Here is a 13,279-nt window from a genome sequence, read left to right on the forward strand (position 1 = left end):
TGGATAGGTATTGTCCATTTGTTTTACTAGTTTATATTCCCAGTGGCTTTGTACTGAGTCTTCATTTTCCAAATAGCTTCCTTACACAATAGATTTATACAGTGGAACACTTAGAATTTTGCCAATCAAATAGATGAAAAATGGGTTCATCTCAGCTTTGAATACTAAATGACTTGGAGCTATGATATTCCATTTTCTATGAGCTATATTCTCATTCTCTCTCTTTTTTTTTCCATTCCTCCCTCCATCTATCCCTCCCTCCTTTCATCCCTGTTCAGTATTTGATATCAAACCCAGAGCTTTCTACATACTGGATAGTGCTCTACCACTAAGCTACATCTCTCACACTGTTTTGTCCATTTTGAAGTTGAAGTTTTAGAGAGAGTGAAAGGGAGTCTTCTAAAAATTTAGACAGGCTTTCTTGTAGCCTAGACTAGCCTTGTACTCATTCTGTGGTCAAAGATGACTAAGAGCTCCTGATTCTCATACCTTTAACTCCTGAATGTTGGAATTAAAGATGTGTCACCCCACCCAGTATATTGAGACTGGATTTGTGTGTGTGTGTGTGTTTCTAAGAGACTTTTATCTGTTTGCCTATGACATGAGTAGAAAGTATCCAGAAGTTCTTTGGCTTTGGTTAATGTGTGTTCTTCTGTGCATGGGTTAATTGACTTTTGTGTTTTCAAGGCGGTCACAGTTAGAAGAGCCTTTTGTTATCCAGTCTTTTAAAAAACTTGGCTTGTGTTTTGTTTGGTTATTTTTCTAGTTTAGAAGAGGGCAAGGGATTGAGACAGGGTTTCTTTATGTAGTCTAGGCTAGCCTTGAACTTGCAATCTTCCTGTATTAGCCTGGCCTCTTGTTTATTGTTGAGACTCTAGAGCAGTGTGAGCTTCATACCTGTAGCGATCCTTTACCACTGGTCTTTCAAGTCTGTCTTCTCTGTGTCTATTGTGGCCCTCCCCACCCCCACCACTAACACCAACTGATATTTTTCTTATAAGGTGGTAACAGTTTATCATTAGCTTATTGAAAGAGTTTTTTCTTTTCCATTTTCACGTATGTGCAGGATACATATATACATGTTTTATGTGTGAGGCCCCAGGTTGATGCTGATAATCCTCATCGCTCTTATGCCTTATTCTCTGAAGCAGGCTCTCTCAATCAATCCCTAAGCTCACTGAAATTGTTGGTTGGTCTAGCATGCTGTGAGAGCCTTTGTCTCCACCTTCCCAAACAGAAATTACAAGCAGGCCACTATGTCCACCTAGCATTATATGGGTTCTTAGGATCTGAACTCTGGTCCTGTGCTTGTATCAATTGCTTTAACCATTGAACTATTTTCCCAGCCCTGAGGACAGTTTCTTTCCCTCATGGGCCTCCTGAGTCCAGAACACACGCCTGGCTTTTCCAGAAACATCCATGTTCCTCCATGTAGGAATTCCTCAATGTTTGATCTTTTTCATTGTTGTCTGTCATGTCAGAGACATTGGAACAGATCCTGACTGTTAGACTCCTGAATGTTTTCCTTTTGTTGTCACTAAGAAGGCACCTTAGGCAACTTGATTCCTTCATTTTCTCTAAAGAACTCTTTCTTAAAAATAGGTACTAACAGCTAGACATGGTAGTGCATGCCTTTGATCCCAGCACTCATGGAGGCAGAGGCAGGGAGGGTATGAATTCAAGGCCAGCCTGGTCTACAAAGTGAGTCTACAACAGCCAAGGCTACACTGAGAAACCCTGTCTCAAAACAAACAAACAAACAGGTACTACCATGGTGTTAAGAAGAAATAAATATTGAATGAGTTAACAACTTCAGCCTTCCCCTACATCTGAAGAAACTAGAGCCTTAGTGAGTCTTATAGGAAAAACAGGGTATTAACTCTGGGCCCTATTCCAACCTGCTTCTATCTGCAGAAAATGCAGTTGCACTGTAGCATGCCAGATGCCTTCTGGGGGCCTCTAATTACAAAATGCCTGCATTGACTGAGCATGTTTGTATGCAAAGTCTGTGGTTATTGTTTAGACTACTGTGTTCCTGGTCTCCTGTCACAGAGGTGCCCTTACTACTCTTGCCTTACATATGAGGAAACATTCAGTGAAAGTAGTTGGGCAAGTGAGGACACTAAACAGATTCTTTATTATTATTATCATTTTTGTTTTCAGGTTAGGGTTTCTCTGTGTAGCCTTGGCTATCCTGGAACTCACTTTGTAAACCAGTGTGGCCTTGAACTCACAGAGGTCCACCTGTCTCTGCCTCTCTAAGTGCTGGGATTATAGGTGTGTGCCACCATATCCTGCTATTATTATTATTATTATTATTTTTAAGTTACAGCCTTCCTCTGTCTTTACCACCATTTAACACTGTGTTCTAGTGAAATACCTACCCTGTTTACAAAGAAGTGGTCCTTGGAGGACAACTGGATATGGGTTGAGTGCCCAGAGCTTTTGAAACCTAGTTTTTTTAATCATCATATTTGTGTGCATGTGGAGGGGAGTGTGGCAGAGGTCAGCACCAGGTGCTGTCCTCAATCTGCCACCACCATATTTTTGAGACAGGGCCTCTAGATGAACCTGGAGCTCCCTTTTCTGAATAGGTTAGCTGGATGGCCAGAAAGCCACCTAGTGCTGAGATCACAGGCTTTGCTGTGTAAACCCAGCTTTTTATGTGTGTATTGGGGCTCTCAACTCAGATAAGTGCTCATGTGCTTTAGTGACAGCCATCTCTCTAGTATAACTTTTTTAACTTTAAAATCACTAAGGGATGAATGCTGATCTCTTCTGCCTTTCTCTCTCTCTCTGTATATGTATGTGTGTATGTATTTGTGTGTTGGTCTATTCTGAATGCTAATTAACATTTCTAGACAAGCTGAAACTGGTTGCTATCAATAAATAGGTAAAGCATATGGTCCCAATGGGCGGGGCTTTAGGAAATTATCAGACTTGACCCTCAAGATAACCTGGTTATCTTCTCAGCTCTGATGATTCCATTTTGTAGTGAAGAGCCTGAGGCCCAGGAGGCCCTGTGGCACTTAAGATCACCCAGGCACATCTTCTGTCACATCCAGGTCTTCAGGCACTGAAACATTCTGCCATCATTACGTTGGATAACTTTGTGCTTCTTCTACCCAGAGCCACAATCATGTCCCTGGAAGATTTTGAACAGCGTCTGAATCAAGCCATCGAAAGAAATGCCTTCCTGGAGAGCGAGCTGGACGAGAAGGAGAATCTTCTAGTATCTGTACAGAGGTTGAAGGATGAAGCCCGAGGTTAGGCTCTCCCTGTCTCTCCCTGTGTGGTGCTTCTTCATCTAAGACAACATCTGTCCCTTGGCCTTCCCCAACACTGCCTTTTCAGGGAGTCTGGAGCTGTTCTGTACATGAGCAGGCCTCACAGAGGCTGAGGAGAAGCTCTGTTTAGACGCTTGCCTGGGTGGGTGTACCAAATTGTCTCCAAAAACAATGCTGCTCTCAGTGATTATGGAATGGCTGTCAGACACCTCATATGTGTCTGCAGGAAAAGCCTTGGGGTTTGCAGAGTTAGTCTTTGTTCATGGATTTTGCCTACTTGGTTAAGGAATGTTTCCTTGGAGATGATTCCCACACATGTTAGGAAGGCTTGAGTCCTGGCAGAAGCACAGCAGTTTCTTGGGGAGAAAAATGGCTCACTGGTGAGATATCCACGCTGAGCGTTAAGAGAATTTGTTCCAAGTTCTAATTTCCTGTTTGTTTGTTTGGTTGGTTGGTGGTTTTTCAAGACAGGGTTTCTCTGTGTAACAGCCCTGGTTGTCCTGGAACTCATAGAGGTTTACCTGCCTCTGCCTCCTGAGTGTTGGGATTAAGGGCTTGTGCCACTATGCCTGGCCCTTAATTTTTTATTTTTTATTTTTTAATAACAATTTTACTTCCAATATTGTAGTTGCTAGATAGGGCTTAAAAAGCAATGGTTGAGTTTAAATAGTTTAAATAGTTTCAGAATCCAATAGAACATGTTGCATTGATTCTATTAGGGGTGCTTAGTGGGGCGGGGCATGGTGGTGCACACCTGTGGCCCTTCATTTTAGAGGAGGAGCAGTTCAAGATCTTTCTTGCTTCATAGCAAGTTTAAGGCTAGCCTGGCTTAGGAAGACCCTATCTGAAAACAACAGAAACCTTGAATGGGAGAAATTCCCAATTGATTGATAAAGTCTATGCAAATATTACAAAGTTCAAAGAACTCAGCAGTCTGAAGCATATATGATCCAAAACATTTCAGATAAGAGCTACTGGCCTTTTCAACCTGTAGCCGTTAGTATGAAGATACCAGTAAGTCACAGGCATTTAGTTTATGGAATGTTAAACAGTTATTAAAATGAGTGTGCATTGGTAGACATGTTGTCATGGAAAAGATGGGCCAGACCCTTCATTGAAGGGGAGAGAACTAACTCCAGACAGGGCTGTCTACCTGCTAATGTTTCCTAAAATCACTTGTATAATATTCAGTAGGAGTTTCCAACACTTGTCAACTGTGTAAGGAGAAGGTCTGAAGGTCTGGAAACATTAGGTGGTGGAATATACTTGGAATCCCAGTGCCCAGGAGGCTGACTCTGGAGGATCAAGTATTTGAATTCATCCTGGATACATTGCAAAAAGTCAATGTCTGAGTCAAAGCCTTGCTGCTCCGCAGAGGTCTGTCCAACTTTCTGACTTACTTTTTTTTTTTTTTTTTTGTCCCTTCTATCTCTTTACAGTACTGGTCAAAACCTGGGCACTTTGGGCTTCTTATTCTTTGGCTGAAGCCCCACATCACTTCTTGCCATTGCTGAGTACACTGGCCTGATTCAATGGCCTTCTCTCTGCCTTTTCTCTTACTTCTGAGATTTCAAGCTTGCCTGTGTGGGGCTTTTAAACTCTAATAAAATTGTCCTCAAGCTTCAAAAAGAAAAGAAAAAAACAACAGCACACGTAAGAAAAGAAAACAACAACAACAACCACCACCAAAACTTGGCCATGTGTTCCAGAGAGAAGGGACCTGGGCAGAAGCAAGTTTTCAAGAATTCTGTCTATTGAAATCTTTTTTTTTTTAAACAAATAGTATGTTAAAGCATGTACTATATATGTGTTTTTAAATTCTTTTGTATTTTATGCAGAAGTAAAGTGTGTTGTTTTGCACTATTATTAGGGAGAGCACATGGGTGTCCCTCCATTTAGGGTTTACAGGTTGATTTCTAGCTTGTGGCCCATTCTGACCCAAAAAGCAAGTACTCACATTCTGGATCCCTTTTCTCTACAGATCTTCGGCAGGAATTGGCTGTGCAGCAGAAGCAAGACAAGCCCCGGACACCCGTGCCAGGCTCAGGAGAAGCAGAAAGGACAGACATGGCTGTGCAGGCCACAGGCTCTGTACCATCTACTCCCGTAGCTCACCGAGGACCCAGCTCTGGTTTGAACACACCAGGAATGTTCAGGCGTGGTAAGGAGATGGGGCAGAGCGGAATTTTTTTTTTCTTTTTTATTCAAAGAGTTTTACCCTTAGGCCAGGTGTGGTGGTGCATGCCTTTAACCCTAACACTTAAGAGGCAGAAGCAGGTGGAGCTCTATGAGTCCAAGGCCAGCCTGCTCTACATAGTGAGCTCCAGGACAGCCACAGGTATGTAGAAAGACTTGGCCTCAAAACAAACAAATGGATGGGTAAATAGATAGATAAATAAATAAATAAATAAATAAATAGGTATGTAGAAAGACCCTGCCTCTAGGTAGGTAGGTGGGTGGATAGATAGATAGATAGATAGATAGATAGATAGATAGATAGATATGGGAAGACAGAGAGAATAATAGATAGTTTTCCCTGTTAAGAACCTAGTGTGAGTCCTGGGTGAGATGGAGATGGCTTGGGTCTGGCTTAGGGTTAGGGAGTAGTATGTGCATGCTCAGTGGAGCAAGCTATCATGATATATGACAAGAGGGTCTTGAATGAGGCAGGGTGTAGCAGATCCTGTGATAAAGAATAGAAACTGTCTAGAAGAACAACAACCTCTCAACCTATGACATAGAAGATATGGGTCCATCCTAAAAGACCATTTCAGGCACCCCCCTCCCCAGAGGCCAGAAATCCAAAGGTCTAAATGCTACACACAAATAAAAGTCAAAAGCATCATGGGTTGGGCATGGTGGCACATCTCTATATTCCCAGCGTTCTGGAGGCTGAGGCTGTAGGATTGATAGTTCAAGGCTAATCTGGTCTACATAGTGAGAGCCTGTCTCATAAATTAATAAATATTTATGAAGGGAAAGCAGAGTCCTGCAATAGGACTACCTGGAAACAGGTCCAGTGCAAATGGTGTGGTTAAAACTGAGAAATCTGAGTTCTCTCCCCAGCCTCTTAGCTAATCAGTCAGGCCACTGAGGATAAATAAGACATGCTCATTGTATGCTAGTTTTTAATACTTTATAGACCTCACAGAGTTATCCTCACAAGCCTCCTCTACAGGTGGTGGTCCCATCATCGGGGTGTGTTCCCCGATGTCCCTAAAGTCACCTAGTAGATAAGTATCAGAGTTGAGGTTCTCAACCAGGCAGGGCATAAACCTCAGCTCATAGTGTGAGCACTGGTGATGAAGACTCTTGTGGTTTCTGGGGTTCCAGTCCACAGAGCAGTTTCCTGTGTTTCAGGGCTCACATGACTCACCTGGTGTCTTAGTTACTGTTCTAATGCTATAAAGAGACACCATGACCAAAGCAACTCTTATGAAAGAAAGCATTTGACCGGAGGCTTGCTTACAGTTTCAGAGGTTTAGTTTATTATCATAATGGCAATGTGGCAGGCAGGCATGGTTATTATCATAATATCAATGTGGCAGGCAGGCATGGTGCTTGAGAGGTAGCTGAGAGCTACATCCTGATCCACAAATAGAGAGATATACTGGGCCTAGCATGGGCTTTTAAAATCTGGTGACACACTTTCTCCATCAGGGCTACACCTACTCCAACAAGGCCACACCTTCTAATCTTTATAATCCTTTTAAACAGTTCCACTTCTGGTGACAAAACAATAGGCTCAAATATATGAGGCTATGGGGGCCATTCTTATTCAAACCACCACACCTGCAGATGAATTAGTGGCTCAGGCTCAGCTGGTCTTGGGGGGCCTACAGTTGTACCAGCTGTGTTGTGGGGAGGGCCTCATAACAGAAAAAATATTATATTTATGGGGGGGGGGTTTGCTATGGTGTATGTGTGGAAGTTAGGCTTGGCAGCAAGTACCTTTCACCCTCTGAGCCATCACTGGTTGTGAGTGGTTCTGTTTCTTGTGTGGATTGCTCACTGGCTGTGGTGCTGCATGGCTGTAATAGTAATATCCAGCAATAAGATTGTGGGTGTAAGCCCAGCCTGACATAGAGGGATCCTGTCTCTCCCTCCCCAAAATGTGGCTTTTCTTTCACTGTGCATATATTTGTATTGATCACTGTTAAATTAATGAGGTATATTGAATTCTTAGATGTGCCTTGGTTTGGTTTGAAAAGATTAACCTGGCCGGGCGCAGTGGTGCACGCCTGTAATTGCAGCAGTTGGGGAGGCAGAGGCAGGCAGATCTCAGTGAGTTCAAGGCCAGCCTGGTCTACAAAGCGAGTCCAGGACAGCCATAGAGAAACCCTGTCTTGGCTGTGTGTGTGTGTGTGTGTGTGTGTGTGTGTGTGTGTGTAGATTAACCTATAAAAATAGATGTAAAAATAATGTTTAAGATAATCTTTCTAAGGACTCAAAAATAGACTGGTAAATTCTTGGCACGTTAACTCTTTAATGAAATAAGATGGTGACCCAATGAAAAGGAAGGTGTCAGCTTTCATCCCCACCTCCACAATTTGAGTTTGGTAACATCAATCTTTGATATACAGACTGAAGGATACTGTGTGACCCATGCTTCTTCTTGCACATCCAGGTCTGGACAGCTCCAGTAGTGGGACCCCACTCACACCTGCAGCCCGGATATCAGCCCTAAACATCGTTGGTGACCTGCTTCGGAAAGTTGGGGTAAGCCTGGGCCTTTGCAGGGTCTGAAGGTTTGCCTAGATAGGGCCCTCTCTTCACTTTCAAAGAGACCTCCCGAATTTTAGATATGTTGGTCCATCTGTGCCTCTCAACATCTTTAGCTCATGAGATGGGAGTTTCATTGTGGAGGGGCTCTGTGCTCAGAATCCAGGTCTCCTTTCTCAAGCATCTTCCATTTTGTTTCCAAGTAACTTTATGTCTTTCTCTTTTCTTTTCTTTTCTTTTTTTCTTTTCTTTCCTTCCTTCTTTCCTTTTTCTCTCCCTCCCTCCTCTGTTCCTCCCTTTTCTTCCTTCCTTCTTCCTTCCCTCCTTCCTTCCTTCCCTCCTCCCCTCCTTTCTTCCTTCCTTCCTCTCATTCCGTAGCTCAGGCCTCACACTGGCAGCACTCCTGCCTCACAGTCCCCCAAATTCTGAGATAAGTAGACTACCGTGCTTAGCTGTTGTTTCTTAATTTGGGGGAAAAAAAAAAGCAAGGGCCATTTAAAAGTGGGTTAGTCCTTTCTCCTCCCTGTCTCTCTGTCTCTGTCTAGTAGATCATCTTAAGAATGGAGAGTGGGGCTGGAGAGATGGCTCAGTGGCTAAGAGCACTGGCTGTTCTTCCAGAGGACCCAAATTCAATTTCCACCACCCACATGGCAGCTCACAACTGTCTGTGACTCCTGTTCCAGAGGATCTGATACCTTCACACAGACATACACGCAGTTAAAACATCAATGTACATAAAAATAAAAAGAATGGGCAAGGCCTTGGCCTTCCTGGCTTTATGTTAACTACAGGGGATGCTTTGTCCTCAAGCAGCAAAAGAGTTCTTTGTAGTTGTGATTTCATTTAGAAACAATGTGTGAAAAGCCATTTCATGTCAGCCCAACCTGTCCTGAGGCAGAAAGAGAAGACACACACACACACACACACACACACTTGCATACATAGGTCTCTAGGTCTGTGGATATTTAGGTTTGTTCAAGGCCTTGTTTGAACCTCTGTGAGGGTTTAATGAGGTAAACAATTGAACAGTTCCAGAAGTTGAATATTATTGTTGCTAGTATTTGCTAAGGGTGGTTCTTTTTTGTTTTTTGTTTGTTTGTTGTTTTTGTTTGACACAGGGTCTTGCTATGCAGCTAGTCTCTTGAGTGCTGGGATTATAGATTTGTACTATAATACCTAGCTCATTTTTTACTAGGTAGAGTCTGGGATGGGTGGTTTGAGTACTTGTAGATGCATGGGGGTCCACTGGGGATTCCTCAGAATCTTGGAAACAACAATTTAGGTTTTTGGTTTTTTTTTCTCTTCCCTGGCTCCCATGCTCTGTATGTTTTTTCGTTTTATTTTGTTTTGAAACAGTATCTTTCTGTATAACTCTGGCTGTCCTGGAGCTCACTATATAAACCACGCTGGCCTTGGACTCCCGGAGATTTGCTTGTCCCTACCTCTTGAGTGCTGGGACCAAGGATGTGCCACAATCCCCAATGGCTCTGATACTTTTGTGTTCTTGGTGTTTTTTGTTTATTTGTTTGTTCTTTATTGTTTTCTTTTCGGGGTGGGGAAGGGGGTGATAGGAACAGGATCACATAGTCCAGGCTGGTCTCAAATTTGCTATGCAACTGAATATAACTTTTAACTTCCGATCCTCCTGTCTCTACTTTCCCGAGTATTGGGGTTACAGATGTGCCATAGCTAGTTTATGTGCCTCTAGGGCTTAAACTCTGGACTTCGTACACACTTGGCAAGTACTTGAAAGCTGGCTACTTCTCCAGCCCTTTATCTATAACTTGACTGATGGAACTACATTTCTTCTCAGGCTCTGGAGTCCAAACTAGCATCATGCAGGAATTTCGCGTATGATCAGTCCCCAAGCCGGACATGTGGGCCAGCCTCAGGGCGAGGAACCAAAAACAGAGATGGTGGTGACAGAAGACCAAGCAGTGCCAGTGTGGGAGATAAAGGGTCAGTACTTTTGATAATCTCTGTCAGGAGGTCCCAGGCTGCTCCAGATCAGACACTAGCCTCAGTGTGACCTAGCTCTCATTTTTAGGCTGTAGGATTATTTCAGCAAACCCTAACCTCTATTTCCTTGTCATAAGCCTCTGTAACCCTGGCTGGCCTTTAATAAGCCTCTCGCTTGAGGCCAAAGTAGATATCTGAATTTGGGCAGGTAGACAAGGAGAGGGCAGTGTTTGCAATGTGATTCTACACTGTGAGGAAGTCCCATTGCATCCTTGTTTGGGAATTTCACTTCCCCCAGCATGTTTTGTGAGTTGGGGTAAACTTGTGTATGTGGAGGCCCAAGGTCAGCTTTAAGGAAAGCTCCTTGGGCGCTGTCCTCCTTGAGTTTTGAGAAAGAGTCTTACTGGCATGGAACTCACCAAGTAGGGTACTAAGCCCCAGGGACTCACCTGCCTCTGCCTTCTCAAGAGCTGAGATCAAAAGCATAAGCCATCATGTCTGGCTTTTTACATGGGCATTGGGAGTCAAACTCAGGTCGTGGTGCTGCAAGGCAAGCACTTTTGCTGACTGAGCCATCTCCTCGTCCTTAGTTTAAATCTATAGAACCTTCAAGAAACTAAAGGGACTAAATCAGTCCAGCCAGACCAGATTCCGCAAAATAGCCATGGGAATGGGGAAGGAGAACTGACCACCAACACTTCTTTTATTTCTTAAGGGAAGCCTGAAGCTGCCTGTAGATCTGCCTGTTAGGTCACTGAAAAAAGCCTGCATCACTGGGCACCAGGCCATGACAGGTGTGAGGCAGACAAAGGAGGGAAAAGGATTGATCCATGGTGCACACTTAGCTTCTGGACCTTTAAACAGAGATTTTAAAATGTGTTTATTTATTTTTGAGACCAGGCCTCACTGTGTAGTCCTGGCTGGCCAGGGACTTGAAAAGCCTAGAGCACTGCCTTCTTTGTCCCTTATGTGCTGGGATTAAAGGCATACATATGACCATGCTCAGTCAAAATTTTATTTAAAATTAAAATTTATTATATTTATTGTATGTATATGTTTGTGCACAAGTGTTTTTTCCGTAGTGCATGTGTGAAGGTCAGAGGACAACTTGCAAAAGTCAGTTCTTTCTTTCTACTATGTGGGTGTTAGGATTGTTAGGCTAAGCAACAAGCATCTTACCTGTTGAGTTGTCTCTTCAGCCTTAATTAAAAATTAAGGAGCTGGGAATGTTGCTCAGTAGCCACAAGTCCCTAAGTTCAACTCTAAGCACTCCCCAACTCAAATGAAGTAACCAAAAAGTAAATACTTGTGTAGGGTCTACTGAGATTGGGAGCTTTTTCTGTAGCCTTGGGAATCAGGGAACCAGATAGCTAGTATTGTTTTCTTCGTTTCACAGGAGAGAAAATTGAGACCCTGTGAGACATGTTCCCGCTCTTGACATTCACTCTTAGAATTCTGGGGGCCCTGTGCTAGCCACTGGGATACCACTGTTTCATCTGTTATGTATGGTTTGCTCTGTCTGAAGGTCAGGAAAACGCTTGGAGTTTGGGAAGCCAGCCTCACAGTTTTCATCACCAACGCTGCCATCCACCCAAGGTGTGGTCAAGCTTTTGCTTTAGGACCAGTGGGAACTTCACCCTCACCTGTCTTCCTCACTTTATATTCAGCTTTTAGTTGTTTCCAGTTTGAGAAATAAGAGCCAGCATGACCAGCATTCACTTTGCTATGCAGCCTAAGCTGACTAAAGACTTGGTGTCATTCTATTATATGGCCCAGTCCCTGGCAGTGTGTGTCCTAGAAATGAGCTGTCCCCCGAAGCAGCTCTAAGGTATGGATGCAGTTGGCTACCTAAAGTTTTAATGGCATCCAGAAGTGTTTTGGCTGGTGCTGTCTTCTGGAACATTCTCCCAGTGCTTTTATAGTGTGGTTAAATTGTATCTAGGACTGGGAGATTACAGAGGCAAAACCATGGTCTTTGACACGTTTTCTTTTTTTTTTGTTTGTTTGTTTTTTTGAGACAGTATTTCTGTATAGCCCTGGATGCCCCAGAACTCTCTATGTAGACTAGACTGGCCTTGAATGGAGAGATCTCTCTGCCTCTGCTTCCCATGTACTAGGATCAAAGGCATGGGCCACTACTGCCCAGCCCTTTGATTTTTTTTTTTTTTAATCTGCCTCTCATGAGGTATGTCTGCCTCTTAGGTCAGTGGGAGACTATCCTCTGTAGATAAACCCTGACTCCTGTCCCGAGTCCCTGCACTGATGTTGGGGTGACATCTGCATTAGAACGGTGGACAACTCAGAGTTGGACTGGCCTTTCTTAATGCCATCCCTAAGAACAGGACTTCATTCAAACACCGGAGAATAACCAGGTGACTAAAGCATGAGACTGAGATCACTGGCCGACACTCCCTTGGGATGTGGAGAAATTAGCACAGGATCTGCAGCAACAGACTTGGCTCCGGTCTCTGGGGTGAAGTACTGCCCACACTGTGGTCCACAATGAGAAGAGCACAATAATTTCCAGAGCTTTGCACCCTTCACTTTGTTACTAACATATTTTCAGTAGATGGGGTGGAACTGACCTCGAGTTAGACCCAGCACTTTTTGAGTGCTGCTGACATTCACAAGGTGGTTTTAAGCTGTATGGCTACTTGTTCCCCCCTGGGAAAAGATGAACCTTATTTTTTATAAAAAATAAAATAAAATAAAATAAAATAAAATAAAAAGAAATGACTGCTCTGCTGGTGTGTGTCTGTCCTTCCGTGTCTGTGCATGTGGCTGTGAAGTTTGTTTTTTTGTTTATCCGAGTAATAAAATAATGGGGTGGGGATATTTTGTGTGTGGTATATGTAGTTGTTTGTGTGGATTTAGAGGCACTTGTGTATATGTATGGGGATCAGAAATAACATCTGATGTCTTCCTCAATTGTATATGTGGCGTATGTAGATGTGTAGGTGAATAGGAGGGCACATATGTACACAGAGGCTTATATTTAATGTCTTTCTTAGTGCTTTCTACCGTAGTTTTGAGGTAGGGTCTCTTACCAAACCTAAGATCTCTTACTAAGCCTAAGTTCGGTTAGGCTGGCCAACAAGCTCCAAGAATGTTCCTTTTCTCTGGCCCCCAGGGTATAGTTACAGAAGGTGCCATCATGTCCAGCTTTTATGTGGGTCCTGTGGATCTGAACTCCAGACCTCATATTTGAAAAGCAAGTTCCTTGCACACTGAATCTGTTTTTGTAAATTTTCTATTGAAGTCATCTTTTCAGCAGTGATGTGGGGGAAATGTTTTGTATGAAATTCCAGCTA

At 43.3% G+C, this 13,279-nt stretch overlaps 1 protein-coding gene across 4 annotated transcripts in view; it reads left to right on the plus strand.

Moving 5' to 3' along the window:
• Window positions 1-12,705, plus strand: part of Nde1 (nudE neurodevelopment protein 1) — a 28,425-nt gene extending 15,720 nt beyond the window's left edge. For 2 of the 4 annotated variants that reach the window (XM_021657563.2, XM_060364241.1), the window contains exons 5-9: window positions 3,130-3,266; window positions 5,269-5,448; window positions 7,915-8,006; window positions 9,823-9,968; window positions 11,494-12,705. In XM_021657563.2, coding sequence (XP_021513238.1) covers window positions 3,130-3,266; window positions 5,269-5,448; window positions 7,915-8,006; window positions 9,823-9,968; window positions 11,494-11,587 — 649 coding nt within the window. In that variant the 3' untranslated portion in view covers window positions 11,588-12,705. Of the gene's footprint in view, window positions 1-3,129; window positions 3,267-5,268; window positions 5,449-7,914; window positions 8,007-9,822; window positions 9,969-11,364 lie in introns of all 4 variants that reach the window. The other 2 variants (XM_021657566.2, XM_021657565.2) reach the window with 2 other exon arrangements.
• The last annotated feature ends 574 nt before the right edge of the window (window positions 12,706-13,279 follow it).

The sequence above is a fragment of the Meriones unguiculatus genome, chromosome 11, assembly GCF_030254825.1.
Source record: "Meriones unguiculatus strain TT.TT164.6M chromosome 11, Bangor_MerUng_6.1, whole genome shotgun sequence".
Lineage (NCBI taxonomy): Eukaryota > Metazoa > Chordata > Mammalia > Rodentia > Muridae > Meriones > Meriones unguiculatus.